The sequence below is a fragment of the Hydra vulgaris genome, chromosome 07 (assembly GCF_038396675.1).
Source record: "Hydra vulgaris chromosome 07, alternate assembly HydraT2T_AEP".
Taxonomy (NCBI): Eukaryota; Metazoa; Cnidaria; class Hydrozoa; order Anthoathecata; family Hydridae; genus Hydra; species Hydra vulgaris.
The window spans coordinates 14,866,397-14,894,373 of record NC_088926.1 but is presented as its reverse complement, the minus strand read 5'-3'; the positions used below and the strand labels follow the sequence as shown (position 1 = coordinate 14,894,373).

General features: G+C 28.0%; 1 protein-coding gene across 1 annotated transcript; it reads left to right on the top strand.

Annotated features, from left to right (window-relative positions):
* Nucleotides 1–111: 111 nt before the first annotated feature.
* On the top strand, nt 112–27,977 carry LOC100198902 (trimeric intracellular cation channel type 1B.1). Its single transcript, XM_065801155.1, has 6 exons — nt 112–293; nt 479–635; nt 794–857; nt 1,549–1,669; nt 2,649–2,736; nt 27,534–27,977. Exons 1-6 carry the CDS (start codon nt 152–154, stop codon nt 27,766–27,768), a joined length of 807 nt encoding a protein of 268 aa, XP_065657227.1. The 5' UTR covers nt 112–151; the 3' UTR covers nt 27,769–27,977.

The following is a 27,977-nucleotide window of genomic DNA, read 5'->3' as shown; positions in this document are numbered from 1 at the left end:
ATATATATATATATATATATACATACTTATATATATCAGCCCTGGGAATTAGGAGAAATTAGGAGGTTGGCAATAAATAATTATAGTGTAATATTTATATAATTTTTTATTTGTATATAGTAATAATCTGTTATCTTTTTTCATCAAACAGATGGAATACATTAATAATTTTATTAGTTATATGCCCAGTTGTCCTCAAGAACTTTTAGACATAGTTGGGTCTGCTAAAATGTGGCCACTGTTTGTTTCAGTCCATTATTTGCTTGTAGCAATATCAATGAGGAGTCGCACTGGTGATTATATTTTTTAAATTCTTCAATTATTTAAATTTAAGTTCTTTCAACAATTACATAGTTTAATTGACATAAATTTTTTTGTATCAGTATTCATTTTGTATCAGTATCCATAAATTTTTTTGTATCAGTAAAATTTGCAAAAAATCAAGATGTTTGTTATATAGATTTATTGCAAAAAATAGGTTCCCAAGAGCATGCAATCAAACATCCATTTGCAAGTTGGTTTGTTTGTGTTACATCATGTTTTGCTGGTCAACTGTTAATGAATATTATGTTAGGTCGTCCTATAATTCAGATTTATCAGAGCGCCCCAGATTTATTGTTAGCATCATTTATATGGTAAGTTTAATAGCATTTTTTAATCAAATGTTTTCTTTATAAAAAAACTTGCTCACTTCTCTTTTTTCAATACTTGAAAAAGATTTCTTATGTAAAAAAATCTTTTTCAAGTATTCAAGTCTGTAGGTATTTGATATTCTTTTATATATATTATATAGGTATTTGATATTCTTTTCGCCATTTGACATTGCTTATGAGCTTGCAAAAGTAAAGTTTGTAAAGGTATAAGATATGTAGATAATCTATACATATTTTATAAACATTATACATATTTATAAACATATTATACATATTTTATAAACAAATAAACATTTGAAATCAATTTTTTCATGTAGACTTAATAATTGTTTGGAATGTCAATAAAAGTTTATCTGTGTTCAGTTTTAACCTTATTTTCATATTCTATTACTTTCATATGCCTCTGTAACACAAAAAGGTTGGTTAAACAAATCATTTTTCAGTTTAAAAGTAAAATCTTTTAATTCACTTAAGTATTTTAATTTTTCTGAGATTTAAACAAAGATGGTGTTTAGGATACATGATAGCATTTGTTTAAAAACTAGACTATTCAAAAGATTTTTAAATGACACTGGACATTCCTGATTTTAATTGACTAAAAATAATTGAATATATAAATAAAATTTATAAAAATCAAATTTATAGAAATTATTAACCCCTGTTTTTACCCTCCATGACATCTGTACTGCTTTTTTAATGTTACAGCTGCCATGGAGATCTTTACTTTTTATAAAGTTTACACAAATGTATTAATTTTACACGACCAAAAATCTTTCCGGCAAAGGTTTGTCTGCCTAATGTTTGCAAATATAGCAGACCTTTTTTAATTTTTTGTATTAAAGTTGTTTGAGCTATATATTTATAGAATAAAGTTAATTTATTACATTTAATTTAGGCTACTTTGTTAGTATTAAAAGAAATACATCGTGTACATTCAGTTAAAGGTGGTGTTAATGTAGCAGCTTCAATTTATTCTGGGAATCCTTTTATAATAGTTCTCGTTGGGACCATTCGAGGTATTTTTTTATGTAATTAAAAATTTATTAATTTTTTCATAAAATTGTTAATGCTAATAATACAATTGTTATACAATAATGTAACATAACAATATATATATATATATATATATATATATATATATATATATATATATATATATATATATATATATATATATATATATATATATATATATATATATATAGATTATTGCATTTGGGAAGTACGGAAGGAAAAAAATAATTCTTACGCCAACACATCGTCACTTTTAATTGCTTTTGACTTTCGTCCAATATTTGCGTGTTGTCAGAAAGTTAAAACCATTAATTTAAATACAAATTAATCATTTTTTTAAAAAACTGCAAAAATGCAAATTTAATTGACCAGAATGTTTTTAAAAACATTCTGAATCTTTTTAATAATATAAACAATGTTTTTATTTTTATTTTTTGTAATAAAATGTTTTTTTTTTTTTTTAATAAATAAAATTTTTATTTTTTTAATAAAATGTTTTTATTATTATTTTTTTACTGTAAATCATGCGCAGAGTGTTGCTACATCGACTATCTTATAGCCTGACTTGCAACAAAGTGCTGCTACATCGACTGACAAATAGCCTGACTCGCAACGGAGTGCTGCTATATCGACTGAAAAATAGCCTGACTCGCAACGGAGTGCTGCTACATCTATCTTTTAGCCTGACTCGCAAGGGAGTGCTGCTACATCAACTGAGGGTTTGGTTGGGGCAGGCAGTCTATCAATTAATGAAAAAAAAAATTCCAGTCTTGGATTCTTATATGTTGTCAGAAAGTTTTTTCTGTATTTTGTATATATATATATATATATATATATATATATATATATATATATATATATATATATATATATATATATATATATATATATATATATATATATATATATATATATATATATATATATATATATATATATATATATATATATATATATGTGCTCATGTTTTAATTTTTTTAGGAAGTGGATCCTCCCTCCTTTTGCATCCATTTGATGCTTTAATTAGAGGAGATCATGTTACTACTAATGAAGTATTGAAACCAGGATTGTATGGAATTATCTTTTTTATTGTTTTCGTTTTTATGTTATTATTTATATCTAAAAGCATTTGTGTTAAGAATATTTTATGAAATAGATATTTTTTATACATAATTTATTACTATTATACTTTTTAATTTATTTTGTTTAAAATTATTTGTATGTATATTTTTTATACTATACATATTCTCTACATTCAAAGGGCCTGGGTCCTTAAATATTTTTTTACAACCCTAAATAAACAACTTATTTTAATTTGAAAAATATGGTTAATATGATTAATTTAGTCTGATTTCATTTAAAGTTTAAAAAATGTTTAAATGTAGTAATAAGTAATATGCAATTGTCTTTATATTAAAGAACTATAAGTTAAATATTAAGATTTGAGTTGCTTTTTATTTTAAAAATATGATATTCAGGGCAGCCATTTTTTCCACTAAATAATGGCCTCTTAATGTCCCCCTCAAAAATGCAAAATATATGGCCATGAATATAGTAGGCCATGTTCATTTTTCTAAAAGTAAAAAAATATAAGCATATCTTATTTGGACATTAAACAAAACTGCAGTAAGTATAAATTAAATTTTATAAGATATTGAACAAAACTTCAGGATAATGAAAAAAGTAATATCACACATAATATATTAGTTAGAATAATATATTGGATATTGAGCATAACAAACAGCAATTCGGACTTTTGTGATTTCATTACTTTAACCATTTGTTATATAATATACTCTTAAACAAAAGAAAAGAATCAAGGATCTTTTATATATTGTTTTGTTGATTTGTTTTATTCAACTGTTATATTATAAAAAGAATATATATTCTTTTTACTATATACTATATAGTAAAGATTTTTCTCATGTCACTTGTTAAATCAATACGAACTTGGCTAGCAGCTACATGTTTTTCTCTTAATTTTTTACTTTAAAACTTAATTTCAAATGAGATATTTTCTGTAATAATTTCAAAAGAGATCTGGAAAGTATGTGTTTTTAAGTAGCAATGGTTCATAATTGTTGGATTTAGGTCATTGTTTGTTCTATGTGCTTTCCTATTTTGCTGTTAAAAGCTGTAAAGATTTTTAAAAATTCAATTACAAGGTGAATAACAACAGTTAATTAGATTCATATCTTGTGAGTTTTTAAGGTGATGGCAGATTTGAATTTTTTTTTGTTTTTTATGAAGGTTGTCACTGTCTTAGCCATTAGGCAAAGGGTCCATTCAGGAACTCAATTTAAATCTTGGTTGCATGTAAGAAAATATAAGCAAAAAGCAGCAATCTAACAAAATGTGTATAAAAAAATAATGTCATTTAATTTTTTCAGTGTAGTAGCAACAAATGACAACGAAATTTGTGTTTTTTAACTAAAAATTACAAAAAATAAGAAAGAACATATTTTACTCATGACAAAGTCTGCATTTTTTTTTATAACAAAATAAATTCTTTAAATTTTGAATAAGAACTCTAAATAACTAACTGTAGTCTAATTTTAAAAAAGTGAAACTGAAGATATATATAATTGGTACCTTCATTTTTCTTTCTGGAGAAACACTTTCTGGAGAAGCTTCCAATAAATTTTTAGCTAGCAAACCTACCATTTCTTCTAAGGAAGTTTGCTTTAAATGATGAATAACAGCAAGTGATATATTTAAGTGATGAATAACAGCAAGTGATCTATCTGAGTGATAAATAACAGCAAGATTTTTGTTTGTAGACATTAAAATCTAAGCAGTAATATACTTTTTGAATAAGAAAAATAAAAAAAAAATTTTCATTCAATATGAATAATTTTATATGTATTCTACAAAATAAAGTGCTAAATGTTCTTAAAAGAACAGAGCAATAATAAATTAGTTGAAAATCACATCAAAATTTTTCATTTTATACAGTGTTTCATTAATAAATACTCAGCAGATAATATTTGTTATCACAAAGGGATAACAAATATTATCAATATTTTTTATCACGACAATAATATTTGCTATCACTTTGTGCATAAGAATCATAAAAAAATGATGTTTATTTAAAATCTGCTGAAATATTTCAGTGAAATAAATCAGTGAAATTTTATAACTTCATTCACTTATGAATTATACAAAAATGCATCACTAAACGATAAAAACAACAGTTAGCATGAATGTTATGAAATGTTGATTATGAAAAATGTATGTGAATCAGTTTCAAAAAAAATTAATTTAATTGCACCGTGCTGAAATAATTTGTTTGCATATAAAAATTTCAAAACCATGGATATTATTAAAACTAACACCTGTTCCATAAAATTTCAGACTAACTTGAATTAGTGATATTTAATTAGTAAGCTTGATAAAATAATTAGTATTTGGTATCAAATAAAAGCTCTATTTTTCCTCTTTCAATTAGCATATAAATTCTCTGATTATTTTTTGTTTAGATAACAATTTAAAATGGCAAATCAACAAGCCCTAAAAAGGTGTGTTTATACATTTTATAAAAAAAAACATGAAGATGGGAAACACGTTGTTTGGAACCATTTTAAGATGGAGGGCTACTCAAAAGCCACAATTTATAGATATATGAACAGTTACGATCAAAATAAACCATTGGGTCGCAAAGCTGGAAGTGGAAGAAGGCCTACTCTTAATACACAAAACAACTGCATCAAATTAAGGAAAATGTTTAACAATTGAAGAGGTGTGTCACTTTCAAAGGCTTCTAGAAGACTTGGTTGTATCAAAAGCACCATCGGACGAATCTTAAAATGCTTTAAAAAGCTTATTCTTTGTTAAAAAAAGAAAAAAAAGACCAAGCAGAACTTCTGAACAGAACTGGATGGTAATAATACATACTATTCAAATGATCAAAGATTGAAACCAGACATTGTTAAGTAGTATGATGTTGCAAAATTTGAAAAAAAATTACTTGTATGGATGGCAATCTCCCCTCGAAGGGTCACATCTATTTACATTGTTCCTTCTGGCCAAGCGGTAATTCAAGAGATCTATTTAAAAGAGTGTTTACAAAAGCGCTTGAAACCTTTTATTAATAAATATTATCGAGACACCAAGTATATCTTTTAGCCCAATTTAGCAACATCTCACTATGCTAATTCGGTAACAAAATGGTTAGAAACCAAGAAGATATCATTTGTTTAAAAAAAAGACAATCCAGCAAACTTACTAGAAGCTCGTGCTATAGAGGATTTTTGGGCAATGCTTAAGCGGGATGTGTACAAGAATGGATGGTCTTCAAATAATATATCAAACCTTGAGCGTCAGATTTGTTATTGTGCCAGTAGACTTGACCTAAATGCTGTACAAAAGCTGGTACAAGGTACCAATACCAGACTTGATCAAATTCGAAGATATGGAGTCTTGTGATAAATTTATTTTTATTTTCCTATTTTGCATATTTAATTCTAAGAACATGCCAAAAAAAAATTTTTATCGTGTTTATTTAAGTTTTTATTCAAGTTTAAAACCAGTCTCAAATTTTATGGAACAGGTGTTATAATTAAGCAAACTTTGAAAGATTTGATAAAATTTAATATTAGATTATTTAAGAGTAATCTCAATAAATTTGTTTGCTAAAAACAAATTTTGATTTTAATCAAAGTTTTTAATTAAAAAAAAACTTGTTAATAGGTATTTATATAGTCATCAAACTTATGAGCATTGAAAGTTCAAACTAGTTGCTCTCATTTGAAGTAAAATATCAAAGTTTTTGTTTTTATTATTTTATTTTTACATTATAAGTTAAGATAAAGTTATCTGTTAAATTTTGAAAAAATTTTAATGGCTATTTATGCCTAAGATTGTCTAATCTTTTAAAGTTGTCTAACCAATCAGAAATATTGAAAATCATTTTTTAGTCATTTGTATGAATTTAGCTAATTACCCTAATTATATAACAAAATTTGAACTTATTGCTTAAAAAACCTTAAGCAAATTTTGTTTGACTCTAAAACAATAAGAAGTTCTCTGTGAGCCATGTTTCCTTTATAAACCCTTCCCACCTTTCTTGTCCATAAACTATCATAATCATGAATGAAAAGCTCTTTTAACTTCCGTCTCAATTCTTTCTATAGATTGTCCATGTACAGAAAATTTACTTATTCAGGACTTTTAAGAACTTATAAATAAGTTTTTATTTACTAATCTTGCATGTGGACAAGTTTAGATTACATAAACTAAAGTCATTTCATGGGGAATTTTGTTTTCTTACTTACATTATCAAGAAATATGAGCTTTAAAAACACAAGAACTACAACTTGCCTCCTCACAAGAAATAATGTCACAGTTGCACTTTGATATTATCGAATAGCTGAAGTTAACAAACATCTGAAGTTAACAATCTGTTGAAGTTTTTCCATACTCTAGCTATTTTATTGCAATCAACTTTGGAAATTTGCTAAAATAGGAATTTCAAGCATGTATCTTTTAGTTTTGCATTAAGCATTAAAGTTTTTAGCTCTTCTTAGAAACAGACCGTATTTAATAACATCTCTTAATGTTATTACTCAGAACCTTAAAGGGATCCCAAACTCCAAACACATCTTGTGTTCATATTAAAGTAATTTAATAACATCTCTTAATAACATTAAGAGATGTTATTAAAGACCGTATTTAATAACATCTCTTAATGTTATTACTCAGAACCTTAAAGGGATCCCAAACTCCAAACACATCTTGTGTTCATATTAAAGATAATGTTGAAAAAAAAGGTTTAAACTAATTTTTTTTTTATTAAAAATAAATAATGAATGCATACCGAGAAAAACTAATTTTGTCGTTTTAGTAGATGCTCGCATTCTCCATTTTATTCAAAAAATTGAAGTCTTTAAATTATATGTCACAATCTACAGACTTCGGTAATTCATTTAGTTCATAAAAGTTTAAGTATTTGATGTCACAATAGACTTTTGACAAATGAAACTCTGGAAAAATTTTATTTATTTTCATAAATTTTTTCATTATTTGTTTAGTTATTTAATTTCTAATTTTAACATTAAAAAGATATTAAAAACCTCAAATATTTTCATTTGTTGCTATTAATTGATATTGTGCTATATTTCATGTTAATAAATGAAGTATTTATTATCTCAATCAAGGTTCTGATAAAAAATTGTTTTATATTAATTACCCGTATAAAATTAGTAACAGTATTTTTATTTGGTTAGACAATATTTCATCTGAATTTGCTTTGCATGAATTTTTAAAGTCAAGCGAAAAAACTTAGTTTAATAATTATGTTGAAATATCTTTAAAACAAATGATTTTAATGACGGGGGTACTATAGTCTTATAACAAAAGTAGGTAAAAAATAAATAACTAAAAAGTTCAACATTAAACATCTTTATATTGCAACTTTAAATATTGAAATATTAACTTGAACTAAATTTACTTATTCTTTAGAATGACTAAGCAATAAATAAAAAGCACCTAAAATTATGCGATATTGTGTTGTTTTATTCTAAGATCAAAAAAAGCCCTTAGAATTGTTCTCATAGTATGGAAAATATATTAGAGAAAAAACAAAGTTTTCTTGTCTGACTTTCCGAACTACTCGAATTTTGCCCGAAAAAGTTAGACGTCACATTATCTATTGTTTAGTAATATTTTCATCAGGTGTTTTCACATATTCACAAAATTTATCTTATTTAGCCATGTGCGAATATATTATATTATATTAAATTTATTTTGAAAAATATTTATTTCGTATTTTGTTTTATTTACAAAATTGTAATTATTATAACTAAAGGTTGCAAAATTCTGTAGCATTATTGGAAAACTTATATTTGTCGATTTTTTTAGTTTTTTAACTTTCCATCAAAATAATAAAGTAAATGGCAAATACTAAAACTTTTATGAATTAAACGTGCTTCAAAGGAATTACCAAAGTCTGTAGGAATTACCAAAGACTGTGACATTTAAGGAATTACCAAAGACTGTGACATTTAATTTAAAGACTCCGACATATAATTTAAAGACTTTTTAAGTAAAATGAAGAAGGCAAGCTTCTACTAAAAATGACAAGATTAGTTTTTCTCGGTATGCATTCATTATTTTTTTTTTATCAAAAAAAAATTGGTTCAAACCTTTTTTTTCAACATTGTCTTTAATATGAACACAACATGTGTTGGGAGTTTCGGATCCCTTTAAAACTCACCTCAAAAAATCAATCATAACACTTAGTTAGCAACTTTGACTAACTTAAGTGTTTGTTTAGCCATCAATAAAGAATTTAAAAAGTTAACAACAGTTTATAAATAATATTTCTCAGAGAGTGTTAACTCAAATGCAGCATCTTATGAATGATATTTCATAAATTATTTTATCTAACTTATTAACTAAATTCAAAATTAACTAAAATATCTTTGCGTAACAACACAAGGTATTTCAGCTAAGTATAGCGGTTTTAAGAAAAAAACTTTTAGGAGTAGCTCAAGTCCCTTAAACATCAGACAGGTCCCTAATATTTTCAAAAAAAAAGTTCTTTAAAAGTATCAATTTTCTCAGTCTTAAAGACTCATCAGAAAAATTTTTTTGAGTCTTTATTGATGAAACACTGAAAAATTAAAAAAATATAGATATATAGATATATATAGATATATGTATATGTAAATATATATATATATATATATATATATATATATATATATATATATATATATATATATATATATATATATATATATATATATATATATATATATATATATATATATATATATATATATATATATATATATATATATAGTATATAGTAAAAACACTTATCAAATTTTTGTCTCCAACAAGTAATAATAATGGTTTTAAATAAAAATGAATTGCGTAAATTTTATATACAATTTTTAACTAAAAATTAAAAAGGTTGTTTTTTATGACATTTTGTTTGCAATTTTTTTTTTTTTTAATGTTTCAGTAGAAAAGATTATGAAGTTTGAAATCACTATAAAATTCTGGTTCTTTTCAGACCCAGGTTGATATACTTTAAAAAAAAAAAATTCACTGATATATGGGAGCCAGGGTGTAATCAAGAGTCATGGTGGGTGACCTTTTTCAAAAATTAAATAAAACCAATGACTTTTCGGTTACTTTCAAACCAAACTTCATCTACTTTTTATATTGGAAACTTGAGATACCGAAAATTTACCAAAAAGTCACACCCCTAATATATATATATATATATATATATATATATATATATATATATATATATATATATATATATATATATATATATATATATATATATATATATATATATATATATATATATATATATATATATATATATATATATATATATATATATATATGTATGTATGTATGTATGCATGTATATACCGTGCTCGAAGTGAGGTGGGATGTCATTCCGTCACCTCTTTATAAAGTATAAACCATCCCGCTACCTTTTTATAAATCTCTATTTATAACAATGATTAGGCAGGATGGTATTTTTAATTTACAATCCCGTTACTTTTTTCCTCTACTTCAAGCACTGTGTATATATATATGCATTTTTATATAAATAAAATATATTTTATTTAAGTAAAAGTAGCTGCCAAATCACTGGTTAAAATTTTGTGGGAAATTTTGAGCTATTTCTATTTCCACATTCTACATACTGAAATCTTTCATCTTATTAAATATTAGACCCATTAAAAAAATTTTTATCCTAAAAATAGACAAAGAAAATTAAGAAAATTAAGAAATAAAGAAAATTTCACTGTTGATGCACAACTATAAGTAAGTTTTTCGTCATTTTTTTCCAAAACAAGGAAAAACTGCAGTAGTATGTTCAATATTTAAGAAAACCATTTTTAACCATTAATTATTTATATATTTCTATGACATGCATTATTTGTTAATTGGTATAGAATGTAATATAAATTATTAATTAATATTATAATAATAACAGTTTTTGAAAGTGTAGATCCACATATACACATATGCTGACAACCTTAAATGAGTTTATTTAAGTGATTTTTTTGTTTTCAATGTGTTTGTAAGATGTGTAAGACCTTTTTATTAGTTTATACAAATAATCTAACTTTCTAAACTGATGGAGATTGTGAAATCAAACTGTTTGTTTATGACAGCAAGTAGTATCAATTGAGAAAAGTCAAAAGTAATATACACTTAGTCAATACTTTTTAAAAATTTCGGAATGTTCAAATAATTATATATCTACTAAAAAATGTTTTTATCTACACTATGGAAAGATTTCTTTATCTTTACATTTTTATTCATTAAACAACCGATTCCCCTGAATTCATTGATTCTCCTATGAATCTGTTAATTTGATGTAAGATATTGGCATAATTGTATCTTCTGATATGAAATTTTATAATCACTATTATTTATTACAGCCAAATTCTTGTACATACATTTAAAATAAGTTACAACTTTTAACTTTGAATAAAAGTCTGCAAAATTTATGTTTAATCTATTTTAGAATCATGTATTCCAGTGTGTAATCCCTATTTTTTTTTTTTAAATATGCATTGTATAGAAAAGGTCTGGAAATATTATATAAATTTGTCTGAAAAGGGTGCTGTATTCTTTATAAAATTTATGCTTTAAGACTTATTATCTTCAAACTTGACTCTTTTGAATGCCATAGAATAGAGTTCGAGCTTTAAATTTGAAAATTTATTCTACCTAATATTATATATATGGGAAACTGGGGTATAATGGGGTACTTAAGAAAAGTCAAAAAATTGGTAAAAATGAAAACAATTTTTTTTTTCAATTACAAAATACATCACAAACTATTATCTGACAAAAGAAAAAGTCAATAGCATTATATTTAAAAAAATTATTTAACATTTAAAAATCTTTGAAAAAAAAAACATTTCACCCCATGCTAGGGGCAAAATGGGGTATACAATGTTACAAAATATATGTTGTATACTTTATTCAATATTTAGACATAGTTCACAAGTAAAACTTGGCCTTTTACTTTTTCTTTTAAACCAGCACACAAGTAGTTTTTTTGTAGTGATTGCCCAGCTGTGGCAATCACTTCAAAATAACCTAACATTTAACACTAATCAAATTATTTTCTTGACAGTAGAGACGGGTGTCTTCCTCTAAATTTTTCACCGTTTTCATCTTTTTAGATACAGTGTTTTATCCATCTACTTCAACATTTTCGGGTTTTTGTTTTTTTTGATGCATAACTATTTTTGTTTGTCATTCCTTTTTTTCACGGATTTTCCTCATTTTTATTATGGGTCTCTAATAGAGAGGCTCTATATGGAGAGGAGGTCAGGATTGCAGTTTTTCTTCTCTGCCTTGATAGTCTCCTTTGCAGTGACTGCTTTGGTATTGAAATGATAAACCTTGGAGATGTTAATACCACAAGCTAATTATCAGATTTTACCAACATGTCCACTTATTCCAGCATTTTAACCACTTCTACGAGCAATGTTAATACCACATTATTATGTGGTATTAACATTGCTCGTAGAAGTGGTTAAAATGCTGGAATAAGTGGACATGTTGGTAAAATCTGATAATTAGCTTGTAGAAGCAATTGTATGGATGTTATAAGCATTCGGATTGCTGCTAAAAGCAGATATTTGGGTTGTAGGTACCATTCGATGGCTGATACTTACAGATAGATAGCTGACAGAAGCAGAGAGGTGGCTAGTAACAGTCATGTTACATGTATCAGCAGGGTTTGTTTCAATGAAATTAATATCAGTAATTTCTGCTACCAGAAATTCTGCTTTGGAAAAAATAATTCTATTAACTAGCCTTATGCCTGCTTTTTGAAAGCCATTTATGGCATTTATCATTGTGGCAGCTTCCAGATAGGCTGAGCCAAAAAGTGCAGCTCTTTTAAATTTAGTGATCACATGATCACTAATCATGCCCAGGATTTGTTCTCAATCATTTCCTGATATTGTGGTCATAGCAAGTGCTAAGAGGCTTCATAAAAGCCTAATCCAAGGGCTTCATTCGATGTGTGCAATGAAGAGGCAAACACAGAAGAATTGCACCATTCTCTCTCGCAATTTTAATTTAATACTTTTAGTGTGAGAATTGTGTCTATCTAAAATAAGTAGAACTGGAGAGCTTATTTTGGCCACTGAATATTAAATAAATTTTCTTAACCAGACAATAAACAATTCTTTTTGTACTTTTTCCATCCGCTTGAGTGACATTTAGCCCAGGTACCTGGTGGTGTTCCATCCATTAATTCTGGCTTCATTTGTTTATGAGGAAAGATCATCATGGGCAGTATGTACCTCCCACATATCTTTTTGAAAACACCTAATGTTCTAATTTAACCACTTCAAACTTATAAAGAAAATATTTATAACATATTTTACACATTTAATAGGTTATTTTTATAGTGTTGGGCTACATGTAAGTTGTCAAAGAGTCATTTACAGTATAGATGCAATGTATCTAAAATTCATTATCAATGAATTTTAGATACATTGCATCTATACTGTAAATAAATAATTAGTTATTTGAACTTACTCTTTTCACACAGAATTTTTAATATCAGGATTTTTTAGAAAATTTTTTTTTTAAGGGTAGTTTGTGGTACACTATATCAGGGTTCCCACTCCTCCTTAAAAACCTTAAATATCCTTAAAAAAAAAAAAAAAACTCCTTAAAAGTTCTAAAATAACCTTAAAAAAAGTTAAAATTTGACTGCTCTCCTTAAAGCAAATGGATTATACTTATCTATAGAGAAGCATAGTTACTTTCTTTAAAAAATTTTGTTTGTTTACTTAACAAGTGAACAATAAGTATTTATTGACCCTCTATATATATATATATATATATATATATATATATATATATATATATATATATATATATATATATATATATATATATATATATATATATATATATATATATATATATATATATATATATATATATATATATATATATATATACTTAATTACAGCTAAATATATATACTTTAGAGAAAAAACCATTAGCAAGATGTTAAACAAACTTCATACTAAAAAGATTGTTATATTTTTTTCACTAATTACCTTTAGATGCCTAAATATAAAAGTTTCCGGAATATTTCGTTAAATAATGATAGTTACACTTCTTGATTTCAGAAAGATAAATATACCAGCCTTGCAAGATGCAAAGTTTGTTTTAAGTTGTTCTCATTAGCAGGCATGGATATAAAGGCTCTTTTACCCATTTTACCCATTGAAAGTTTCCGCATCTCTGCATTCCGGATTTTACCAATGATTTATTACCAATATAAATTATTTTGCAATATTCAAAAGTTTTTCGTGCTTTTTTAAAATTTGAATCATGCAAATTTGATTTTTTAACTATAACTTTAATTAAATAAAGCTAAATATTAAATAATCACTTAAGTACCTTAAATGTATAAATGTATTGATGGAAAAACTTGATTTATCAAATTGTGCAAAAAATCTGTTTCAGCAGAGTAAAATATTTTTTATGGTTAAACCACACTTACGGAGTGCAAAACTTATTAAGAATTTTAAAAAACCATATTGGTAACTCTAGGAAATTTCTTTACTATAATTTTACACTTTGCTACACACCTAGATCTTGAATAAAGTGTTTGATATTCCTAATAAGTTCCAAAAAATTATATATTTAAATGTGTAATTGTATGAAATAATATGATGTAAAGCGATTGCCTAAAGAGGGTTATGTTGTTGTGTTCAAAGAAACTTTGCAATCAGTACCACAAAAGCCTACCTCATCAAAGCAATGTATCATTTCAGATATGCTTCAGAAGGAAGCAGTTTTGAAAGCAGAATTAATTTGGTATTTAAATATTGTTCAAAGCAAATACTCTTTTAGATCAAGTGAGAATAAGTCTAAACAATTTGCTTTGATGTTTCCAGATAGCAAAATTGCTAGCGACTTTTTATGTGGTCGAACAAAATCTGGCTATATTGTAACTCATGGTCTTGCCCCTTATTTAAAAAAAATTCTGATAAAAGATCTTACCCTGCTTGATAACTTTGTATGTCTTTTTGATAAGTCTTACAATAAAGTTGTAAAGAAAGGTCAAATGGACTTACATGTGCGCTATTGGAATGAAGAGAGGAATACTGTTTGTACAAGATATTATAGTTCAGAGTTCATGGGAAAAGCTGCAGCCAGATATTCTAAATATGTTTAAATCCTGCATGACTGGTTTAAATGCTGAAAAAATGCTTCAAGTTTCTATGGATATCTCTAATGTAAATAGACTGTTTTTGGAAATGCTCAACAAAGAATGTCATAACAATGAATTAAATACACTCATTGATATTGCCTGTGGTTTACAAACTGGTGCTAAAGCTACAGATCGGAACTTAAAGAAGTTAATGTCTTCAATGTACTATATGTCTTCAATGTACCAAAGTCCATCAAGAGCAAGTGATTATGAAAGAATAGCTGAGGCAACATATTTTCCTTACATATTTTGTGGCACTCAACGGGGTGAAAATCAAAGTGTTGCCAAGAAAGCAATAGAGGTTTGGTCAAAAGTAGTCTTGTTGACTACTGGAAGTCTTTACCAAAGAGTAAGCAACCCGGACTTGGTAAATCAGGGCAAAACACCAACTTTGAACATCTAAGTACTCAAACAAATAAAGTTTTAGTTCCTTTAAAGTTGAAGGTTTTTGAAGAAATTAGTGGCAGTCTAAATACATTCCTTGGTAGGTGGTATTTGATCCAGATGCACTTTTTATGTAATATATTTTGTTTTATTAGAAAAGTATAGAAATATTCTGAGATATTCTTTTCATATTATTCATATTGTTAAAAGAATTCTCATATAATGAAAGAATATCTCAGAATTATTATATATTATTCATATTATCAATCTTGCATTTTTTTTTTTCTTCCAGTTTCTTTTCAAACTGATAAACCAATGGCTCCTTTTCTGGTGGTGACTCTTAAAGAACTATTACGCAACTTTTTATGCGAAGTTCATTTGGTTAGATGTTTCTTTTAAATGACAAAACTACAACGTCTTTGTTAAAAATAGATTTGTTTAATTACACAAACTGGCTTTCAACCAGCAAGATTAATGTTAGTTTTTCATTGACGGATTATCTGCAGCAACTCAAGAGTAAGACAAAGAAAAAAGAAAAGTGTGATTATTTTTTTGACAAGCTGTTGATGAAGCTTGTTACTTTCAAGAAAATTAGACCTTCTGTTGGTGATTTAGCTAAGAAAGAATATTCCAGGCTCTGTAAAAGTGTGGTCATTGATAACAAAAGTATTTTTGACTTTTGATAAAGATATGGATTGTTTGGACTACTTTTTGTGGGAATACACTGATTTAAAGATGTATGCAAATCTACAGCACATTTTCAAATTGTCCTCATTTTATCGCATGGACAAGCTCAAGTTGAATGTGGTTTTAACAGCAACAAAAGTCTGAAAGATGACAATATGTCCAAGATTACCTCACATTTCATGGGTTCATGGCTCATGAAATTGAAAAAACAAAAGATTAATTAGATTACTGCAAACAAAGGAAGAAGTATTTTGGTGATCAATGTTCAAAAGTCCTGTCTATAGAAAAAACATTGAAAATGGAAGCAAAAGGAAAAGTTATGGAAGATATTGAAATTGTCAATACTTAAATTTGACAGACATTATCTATAATTGAGAATTTAAAGAAGTCATCTGATGAAACTGGATTCTGTGCTGAAAAAAGAATAGCCTTAGGTTTATGCCTTGAATATAAATGTTTTTTTAGTTTATATCACCAAATGTAATGTCATTATTTAATGATTCCTTTTCCATTTAGATGACATTAAAGCTGATATATCATAATCTAATGCGTTAAAAAGAGCCACTTGCAAAAAACAAGAGTTACTAGAGAAGCTATATGTTAAAAAAAAGAAACTTGTTGGAAAAAAAAAAGAAATTATATGTTGACGACGATAATATATATATATATATATATATATATATATATATATATATATATATATATATATATATATATACATATATATATACATATATATATATATATATATATATATATATATATATATATATATATATATATATATATATGTATACACTGCAGGCCAAAAGTTTCCGGACACTTGATATTTTTATATAAAAAGCTAAAATCTATCCTGTATCATTAAATTAACCAAAAAAATTAATTTATAATACTTAAACTTACTAATTTTATGTGTTTATGTAAGTTTGAGGTCAGTAATTGGGTATTACTGACCTCAAACTTAAATAAGTTTTTTTTTTTAATTGTTTATTTTAACTTGATATATAGCGTTACATTACTCTTAAGAGTTTGGTCTTGTTAAAGTTATTTATTTGTTGAAACATGAAGTAAATATTTATAATATAATGATAGCCGACTAAAATGATTAAGAATATTTAGTTTTGTTTAGTTTTCATTTAGTATTAATGATGGTTACATTAAAAAGTCTTGAAAAAAATTTTAAAATTTTATAATTCGACTATTTAACTAAAAATATGGGTAAGAAACTTTCTTTAACGGTTGCAAAACGTTCTGAAATAATTACATTACATAAAGAAAGTTATTCAGTTTGTAAAATTTGCAAAAAATTAAAAGTTGCCAGAAGTACTGTACAAGATACCATCAAACGATGGAAAGAAACAGGCATTTTTGAAGACAAAAAAAGATCTGGTAGACCACGGAAAACAACAAAAGCAGAAGATAATAGTATAATATTGATGAGTAAAAGGAATCGAAGACTTACGGCCCCGGAAATAACTTCAGGCTTTAATAGGAGTCATTCAAAATCTATTTCATTAACCACTACGAAACGACGTCTTAGACAAGCAGGACTTTCTGGCCGTATAGCGGTCAGGAAACCGTTGCTACGGATTGGAAATAAAAAGAAAAGGTTACAATGGGCTATAGACCACCAAAATTGGACAGAAGGAGACTGGGGAAAAGTACTATGGACCGACGAGTCCAAATTTGAACTGTTTGGGCAAAGACGTAGAATTTACATCAGAAGAACAACAAAAGATAAAATGATCCCAGAGTGTTTAGTGCCGACAATCAAGCATGGTTGTGGGTCAGTTATGGTATGGGGATGTTTTTCTTCAGCTGGTGTTGGTGACCTAGTTAAAATTGAGGGTATTATGAAAAAAGAACAATATAAAACAATTCTAGAAAACAATGCTATACCTTCTGGCTTAAGAACTATTGGTCTTCTGGCTTAAGAACTATTGGTCGTAGTTTTGTTTTTATGCAGGACAATGACCCTAAACACACCTCAAAATTATGTAAGAAATAAAAGTTATAAAGGATAGTGGTGTCCTCAAAACAAGAGAGGATAATGGTGTCCTCAAAAACATGACCTGGCCGGCCCAATCACCAGATTTGAACCCAATAGAGTTACTGTGGGAAGAATTGGACAGAAAGGTCAGACAAAAATGCCCAACATCCAAAGAGCACCTGTGGCAGATATTAGAAGAATCCTGGTTATCAATTACACCCGAAATAGTAGATAAGTTAATAAATAGGATGCCACGGATCGCAAAAAAAGTGATAAAAACTCGTGGGTTATTTTTTGACGAAAAGACAGTTTAATAATAATAGTGTTGTTAGTATTTTTTTTCTTTTCTTTTTTTTCTTTTTTTTTTCTTAAATAGTAACTATATGTATCTTTTATAAAATAAATATGATATAAGAATTTTTTTGAAAAAATTATGGGAGTTTTAATTAAAAAATTAAACAAAATCCAAGTGTCCGGAAACTTTTGGCCTGCAGTGTATATACTTATATATATGCATATATATACACACACACATATATATATATGCATACATATATATACATATATATATATATATATATATATATATATATATATATTATATATATATATATATATATATATATATATATATATATATATATATATATATATATATATATATATATATACATATATATATATACATATATATATGCATATATGTGTACATATATATATCTATACATATATATATATGTATATATATATATAAATATACATATATATATATTTATTTATATATATATATACATATATATATATATATATATATATATATATATATATATATATATATATAAATATATATATATATATATATATATATATATATATATATATATTCATTTATAATAGTTTATCTATTTGTATTAAAAATTTATGGAAAAAAGAAAGATTCTGTTTTTAATATAATTGTTTTCTCCTTAATTCTCCTTACTTTTTCCTTCAAAAAATTGTCGTTCGCGAACGAATCTCCTTAAATATTAGGGAAATATCTCCTTAAATCTCCTTAAAATCCTTAATTTTAGCCCCAGTTTTAATAGTGGGAACCCTGTATATACTTTGGCAGCTTTTTTATATCCTTGATCATCATTTATCACTGAGAGAATCGCTTGTTGCATGGCACTTTCACTTAATGCTTGTCAATTTGATGTTCGTTTATAATTTCTCATATAATTTATCTTGAAAAACAATTATTTGTAAAGAACCTTTTTACTTAAAAAAAATACAAAAATACTTTAAAGTATAGTAAAATAATAAGTTTTCTAGTTTAAATTCCTAAAATTATATTGCTAATCAACATTAAAAAATTATAGATTTATCGTAAAATAAGTTTTATCGTTTTTTAAAAAATTTCAATAATAATGATTAAAAAGTTTTTTTAATTAATAGTGTTTTTGCTTTTTTATTGTTTTATAATATTTTTGAAACATGCGATGAGTGTTACTAAATTGACTGAAAAATAGGCAAAACATACGAGAAGTGTTGCTTTTTTACTGTAAAACATGCGCAGGGTGTTGCTGCATCGAGTACCTTATTGCCTGCTGCTACAAGGAAGTGCCGCTACATCTACTGAGGATTTGGTTTGTCTATCATTTATCATCAATCTATCATTTTTAAAAAAAAACTTTATTCAAGTTTTTAAACTTTTTCTGGTCTGGTTTATTAGTGTTTTCTTTAAAACTTTAGTTTATGGAAGAAACTTTTTGACTACTATGCAAGATTACTAATGAAATAAAAACCGTTCTTAAAAAGTTTCCTAAAAAGTATTTTTTTCGTTTAAATATTATTATATATATTTTCATCTTTTTTATAAGTATCGATCACTCTTAAACCAACAAAGAGATATCGAGATAAGAGGAATTATATCTAACAGAATACAACACAACTCTCTCTCTCTCTCTCTCTCTCTCTATATATATATATATATATATATATATATATATATATATATATATATATATATATATATATATATATATATATATATATATATATATATATATATATATATATATATATATATATATATATATGTATGGATATATATAATTTAAATATATAAATATGTATATATATATATATATATAATATATATATATATATGTATGGATATATATAATTATATATATATATATATATATATATATATATATATATATATATATATATATATATATATATATATATATATATATATATATATATATATATAATTTATATATATATATAATATATATATATATATAAATATATATATATAAATTATGTCCTTGTATTCTACAAATAGAGTGCCTAATGTTCTAAGAGAACAGAGCAGTAATAAAGTAATAAATTATGTGTGTGTATATCATTGCCAACTTTATTCTTTTAGAGGTCGGCAAAAACAATTTGATACAAAGGTTTTACCATAAAACATAGAAATGAGGTTGGCAATTTTTTGATCTCAAACACTTCTAGGCATTGCTGAATGCTGACCCTATTTCCGAGGGGTGGTATATATATATGAACTCAAAATATATAGGGAAAATGTGTTATGTGGAACACAAATGTATTCAGGATAAAAAATTATTTTATTTTCATAAAAATGTCATATATAATTAGTCTACAATTTATTTAAAAACACATTTTTTTTTTTTTTTTTTTTTTAAACATCTTTGCTTCCAACAAAGCTGCAAGCAGCTACTAAAGTTAGAAGTTACTGAAAGAGAAAAGATGAAGATTGTAGAGCAAAATAACGATTGACAGACGACTTAAAGGATTGCAAATTATATGAATCAGGAAAGCAAGATGAAGGAAGCGAATTCCAAAGAGCTGATGTTCGAGGAAAAAAATTAGACAAAGAAGCGTTTTTGGAGCACTTAGGAACAGTCACAGAAAAAGGATGACACTTAATTGAATGACAAGTAACACGAGAATGAATTTTAGTAGATGGCACAAGAGATGCTAGCTCTTTAAGGCAGTGCCCATTATAGTATTTGTAGAAAAGAGAAAGAGAAGCAACATTGCAACGATAATGGTTGGAGGTGATAATGGCTGGAGGTTGGCTGCAAGAGCAGGTCCAACTATGTTTACAATGTGTTTTTGCACCTTGTCTAAAAGAAAAAGGGCATCATTAGAAGATCAGCACCAGATATGGCAACAGTATTGCATACAAGACCAGATTTGAGATAGACAATAGAATCCGGAGTAAGTATCGAGCTCATTAAAGAGATGCAACCTTAGCGGATGCTGGTTTTGCAACGGATTTGATATACGATTTCTAAGAAAGATCGGTAGTAAGAGTTAATCCTAGAAGATGAAGAGTAGATGACTCATCGAGTACATCACCGTTCATAAATATAGGAAGATCTAAATTATTGCGATAACGATTGGCTGAAAAAACTTGAATTTTATCTGAACTTAAGTTCACCAGCCACTGTGAGCCCCATGCTGTAGCAGAAGTGAGATCCTTTTCAAGCTCAAATGCCCCCTCCAAGCAATCAGAGGGTGTTGATTCTTATCACAACAAGAATAAATGGTAGTAATATCAGCAAACAATGCTACCTTAGATGTGAGAATATCTGGAAGATCGTTAATGTAAATTAAAAAGAGTATAGGGCCAAGGATAGAACCTTGGGGAACCCATGAAGTTACAGAATAAGAAGAAGAGTGTTGTCCATCGAGGACAACTTTTATGCTACGATTGGAAAGGAAGGATTCAATGATCTTAAAGATGTTGCCGGATATACCATAAGAAGAAAGCTTATGGAGAAGACCAGCATGCCAAACTTTATAAAAAGCTTTTGAAATGTCAAGATGTCTTAACCTCTCCACCTTCATCTAATGCACGATAAAACCTGTCAGTTATTACTGTTAGCAAATCAGCTGTAGAACAAGAAGATCGAAATCCATATTGATGGTCAGAAAGTAAGTTATTAGATTCAAGATGAGAAATTGTTTGTTAATTAAAGATTCAAAAACCTTGCTTATGATAGGAAGAAGACTTATGGGACGGTAGTTAGATGAATCAGATCGCTCACCAGAATTTTTGAAGATAGGGATAACAGATGCCGCTTTCCAGCAGGCTGGAAAACAAGACTCTGATAAGCATTTGTTGAATAGTTTTGAGAGTATAGATGACAGCTCCGGAGAACACTTCTGCAAGACAATAACAGGTATGTTGTCCGGGCCACAAGCTGTAGAAGAGTCTAGGCAGGAAATCACTTTAGATACAGATGCTGGAGTGATATGAATGTCAAGCAATGGATCAACCTGTTTGTTGGCAATACCAGGTAGAATGCAACTAGTGGAATCAAGAGATGATATTGATGAAAAGTTTTTAGCAAACAATTCGGCTTTGTCTTTAGGTGAGGTGACAAAGTCTGAACCATACAAGAGAGGTGGAATTATAAATTTGCCCTTATTATTGATATTATTAAAGATTCTCCAGAAGTCACGAGAGCCTAATTTTTGAGATGAGATACAAGATTTCATGACCTGAGAATAGCGGGTTTTGGTGTTAGACAAAACCTTTTTACAATTGTTTCTAGCAGTAATAAACAGACATCTGTTTTCTGGAGAATTGTTTTACTGATAAATATGGAAGTAACAGTTTCGATTGGCAATCGCAGCAGCTCAGTGTGAGGAAAACCATGGAGGAGAGTGAGGCTTGACCTGGAATCGTCGAGAGGGAATAAAAGATTTTATGCCAGCCTGAATCCACGAAGTTATGTAATTTTGTCGACAGGAAGACAAAAAATTTCTATCCAAAGGCCATCACGAAGAAAATCACGGAAAGAATCCCAGTCAGCTTTACTGTAGTGATCAGAAAAACCTAAGGGTGAATGTGGAGAAACTGAGCACTGACTAGGATCAGAAACAAGACATAAGTCGAGTAGAGAAGGTAGATGATTCGGGTTGTCAGGAAAGCGAGTAGGAAAGTTGACTATTTGAGTTAGAGATTGAGAAAGGCAAAAGTTGTGGGCTTTAATGCCTGCAGAGTCACTGACACTAGAGCCAAGCCATTCAGAGTGGTGAGTGTTAAAGTCACCAACAACAACTATATTAGCTGATGGATAAAGAGAGAGGGCTTGGTCAACATGATCAGAAATAATGTCAAAAAGAGTGCAGTCTTGAGATGAAGGAGAGCGATATAGAACAAAGAGAAAGCCAGAGAGTGGTGCTAAACGATAGCACATGAAATAGTCTGTGGATTCAAACCTAGTTTCATGACAAATGGGTGAATTGTTTCGAATGTAAATGCCCAGGCCAAGCATGTGACTATTGGAGTCGTTACGAATTAGAGGAGATAACCATCAACACTAAGATCACAAGTTGAGATAGCCAAACTCAAATTAGTCTCACAAAGAGCAAGTAGGTCTGGTGAACTTTGCAAGAGATAAGACTCAACAGAAGAAAAGTTAATTTAAAGACCACGAACATTAGTGAATGATAGGTTTAGAGAACTTGGTGATGATGATTGGTTTTTGTGTTTTTTAGTTTTTGGTACTTTATCCATTTTTAAATTAGATTGAAGAAGGTGACTCAAAGCATAGATAGTACTCAGAACACCGCTTAATAGCCCAAGCAATTGCCTCATTACTACTAATAAACCCTAAGCCGTAACAAAGGGCTCCAAATGTTGCCTCCGCAATGCACACCAAAAGTACAAACAGGGACACCATCCATGCGCAACATAGCACTGTTAATACTTTGATATTTTTCAGCTGTTGATGGAATCAGCCTCTCTGAGAGCTACCACAGAGTTCGGGAAACCTGACTACCAGCCGGCCTCAGAACCATAAAACTGAGTTTTAGAGCTGTACCCTCATTAGGAGATAATAGAATGAGTTGCCTAGTCATAAAAACAGAGACACAAGCAAAACCCATGCATTGAGTCAAGAAGATCCAGCATTCAACATCCTAAACTGGAAACAATGTATTAAAAATACATCTGCGTCAGCCTAATATATGAAGAAGGGGTGCGAGGCTGGTCAACAGATAGAGTCTGTTAACCTCTTAAGTCTTTGCCTAGGAGGCCTTCTACAAGACAGTAGCTGGGTGCATTTAACATTGCCCAAAATGAGTATTTTTATCGAGACACCATCTCTAGCCTTTACTCAACCAAGAGCCCCAAGGCAGAGGTAAAAACTTGGGGTAAAATGGAGAATACCCCATTATGTCCCATTGGTGGCATATTGCTAAAAACAGTACCAAATTTAAGAAAAGTTCACAAATTTGAAAAATCAAAAGTTTTAGTAATACCCAGTTCTATATTAGTTAAATGAGCTTATCAGCATATCACATGTAATAATAAAATTTTGCATCATATGACACGTTCATTGTAAGTTATATTTACTTAGTCAAGACAAATTTTGCTAAAATTTTCAATCAATGAAACTGACCGTGGCATTTTGTCACATTATAATTCAAGTTGTTTCCACACTAAGAACAAGGTTGTTGTTCTGAGTGTTATTATTAAAGTTGTTGTTCTGGTTATTATTAAATAGTAAAGATTTCCTTGCATGAATAATAATTGACTTGTCCTGTGAGATGTTTCTCCGTAAAATTGATAGAATCGTTAAGGAGTTTTTCACTAATCGAAGGGTAGAAATCAATGATATCAAAAATGAGAAATTTATAAAGGTGTTCACCTTTTATTTTTTTAAACCAATTGATAACATTTTGAGTGTTTTGTGATTTTAATGTTGAGTATGTTGTGATTTTAATGTTGTCAATAATTAGCAAAGCTAATTATTGACACTCAACATTAAAATCAAAAAGTCGCACGCTGCATTTTTATTATTATTTTAGCGTTTTGATATAATGATCATTAATTGTTGACATGAGTTGTAAGCTGCATTTTTAAATGGTATATATAGCAAAAGATTTTTTGTAAGAAAACGAGGTTGCTGATTAGTAGAAGAAACATTAAGAGCAAAATGGCTTTAAAAGCGTTGAACAACAAGCTAACCGGGCGTGTCTCCGCAGTATGAAGATGGACAGCCAAAGCGATTTATTTGACAAATTACCTCTTATTACATAATAAACAATATAACCTCAGATCAATACGTAGCGTACTTGCTTGCTGCTCTGCCGTTGAAGACTTGCAAGATCATGGAAGAATTAACAGCACCAGAAGTTCCAGAGGACGTTTCGTACGGAAAATTGGTAACGAAATTGGAAATGCTGGAAATAAGAAAATCATTGTTAATCTCACAATATGGATTTGGTAAAACTTGTCGTGGCAATGAAGAATCTATACAGACGTTTGTGCATCAAGTGATTCGAGTAGCTCAAGATTGTAAGTTCTTGTCTTCAGAGAGAGATAGCCGACTTCTTGGCCAATTTATTATTGGGATTAATAATGGTGCTATTCTGTGTGCCATTCTTTGGAAAGAAGATGCGTTGAGCTTTGACGGTTGTGTTAAGACTGCATCCGTGGTTGCATAAACTAGATTAGATGCGACATGTTTATCTGTAAATGAAGAATGAAATGCAAGTTACCTACAACTAGGACTGACAAGTTATATACTAAGACAGAAAGAAAAGCGATGCTACAACTGTGAATCATTAAATCACTTTGCACGTGAGTGTACCTCTTTATGCACTCTTTTATGCTCGCTTAAACATGAAATTTTGTAAATCTTTGATTACGTTGTCATCGACACCTCGTGTTGCTACAAAAGAAATTGGAACAAACAAAGCTTATTTTGATGGCAAAAAATGGATTGTAAGTTGGGAGTGGTAGAGCGAACCTAAAATGAAAAACAGAACAAGTCAGTATAACGTGTCTGATCAACATTGTGAGGCGTTCAACAACGATATAAATGAATGGATCAAACAAGACATACTTATCAAATATGGCGATGAAATTATGGAAAAGCTAAAGGTTTACTACCGCTAATGTGCGTCACTCAAGATAATAAAAAGAAAATAAGACCTGTGCTTGATTATTGCTTAACACGTATCTAAAAGCCTCTACAAGAGATCCAGATGTCATCAACAATGCAATAAGGCATTGGAGACTCGGGTAAAAATAGCAATGACTATGTTGTGGATCTAAAATGAGCATACATGTGCATTTTCATATATGCAAATTCATGTGCATAAAAGACATTGGCCCTACCAAACTGTCATTTACAAAAATCAGCGATATGGGCTTACAGGTTTGGGCTTTGGTTTGAATTTAGCACCAGCGATGATGAGATCGATACTGTGATATGTTCTCCAACAAGATTCTGCACTTGCAAAATCAATAAGAGGATACTTAATGACACCCTAGCAATCAATCGAAATGGAAGAATGTTGGTGGCACATATGAAGAAATGGGTCTTCATGCAAAAACGCAAGTAATTGCTTTGTTGTACCAAGGTTACAAAGTGGCAGCGGCAGTGTTGGTATTTGGGGCTGTTTTAACTTTAATAGAGTAGTAATGTGTAACATTTATACAATCAACTAACATACATATATAGAGACGCTAGAGATATGGATTGTTCCATCAGTGAACATGCTGGTTGATCGAAACGAATGTTTGCAATTTCAACAAGATTTGGTGCATGCCCACACAACTCGTACATTATAAGCAAGGATGAAAAAAAATAAAGTAGATTTAATGTCCTGGCCAGCTCGATCACCAGATTTGAATCCAATCCAATGGAATCTATTTTGGGCTAGGATGGAAAAAGAATTAGTCAAGGTGCAAATATGATACATAAATAGCCTAAAGCAAGAATTAGATACCATTTGAAGAAGTGTTCCAAACGAAATCTGCAACAATCTTGTAAAATCGATGCAAAAAAGCTCGTGGGGGATATTTTAGATACTAGCTTAGATGTTATTTTTGTTGCGTTGATTTTTTATATATTGCAGTTTTTTATTGATATTTTTTGTTATTATGTTTGAAAACCTTTTTTATATACAATTTTATGTTTTTGTATGCCACCCAATATGCAAGATTTGTTTAAAAAAGATTTTTCTCGCAAATAAAGTTTGTTTAATATTTTCTTTAGTTTTTATTTTATGGTAGTTTAAATAAGTACTTCAAGCAACAAAATTTTACTGCGCCTATTTTTTTTGAAAACAATATATAATACACACTATAATGATTGGTACAAAAAACTTATAAAGAACATGATTTTGAGCTTAATGGTAATTCTTTGTCTATGTGAATAGCTTTATAGTCATTCTAATAATAACGATATGTTATAAATATATGTTAACCTTGTATGTGATTTGAGATGCAAAATTCCAAAACTGTTACAGTTTGATTTTGTGTTTTCAAAATTTAAAATAAAGTTTTTCTTCATCTTTATAAACTTCTTGCTTTTTTATACTTTTTTCGATTTTATGTTTAAAGTATTTATTATTAATTTTAAAATATTTGTCTATTTAATATTACCTTATATTTAAAAAAATTTTAATTTATTCATTTAAAAAGTTAGTAACATAAATTTAAATATAATGCTATTCCAATAATCCATTAATATTTATGATAAACTGATTTGTGTTAATATTTTTAATTTTTGCATCTATCTAGTACCACAAAACACGCTTTGTTCTCGGCAGCGCTCTTTGTGTTGCAACAGAATGGATTCATGGATGTTTCTGAGAATGCTTTAATTTTTCTAATTTTTGTTGTGGCGTCTATTACTCAAGTTTTATTATTTTTAACAAAAATTAGCGATCCATATCTTAAACTTGAAAAACTTTTCTGTTCTGTACTTTTATCTGGACCAAATGAGGTTCATGAAGTCAAGAAGAAAAAAGATTAACTTTGAAAAATAAACTTTTTTTGGATATATTTTATATGAATATATGTAATTTGGATTTTTTAAAAAGTTATTTATATTTGTAACTATTTTAGTGTGTAACAAAGACGCATAATTTTTTATTTATTACTAAAACTTGTGAAACACTGCAAAAATCTGTTGCCATAAAAATTTACTAATATATGTACTCCAAGTCTGTTAGTTATCTCTGA

Bases quoted from the DNA above. Each gene is read 5' to 3' on its own strand.
- LOC100198902 (XM_065801155.1), top strand. From the start codon at position 152: ATGGAATACATTAATAATTTTATTAGTTATATGCCCAGTTGTCCTCAA. The intron at 636-793 runs GTAAGTTTAATA...TATATTATATAG, and splicing joins TTGTTAGCATCATTTATATG to GTATTTGATATTCTTTTCGC. The intron at 858-1,548 runs GTATAAGATATG...CATTTAATTTAG, and splicing joins CAAAAGTAAAGTTTGTAAAG to GCTACTTTGTTAGTATTAAA.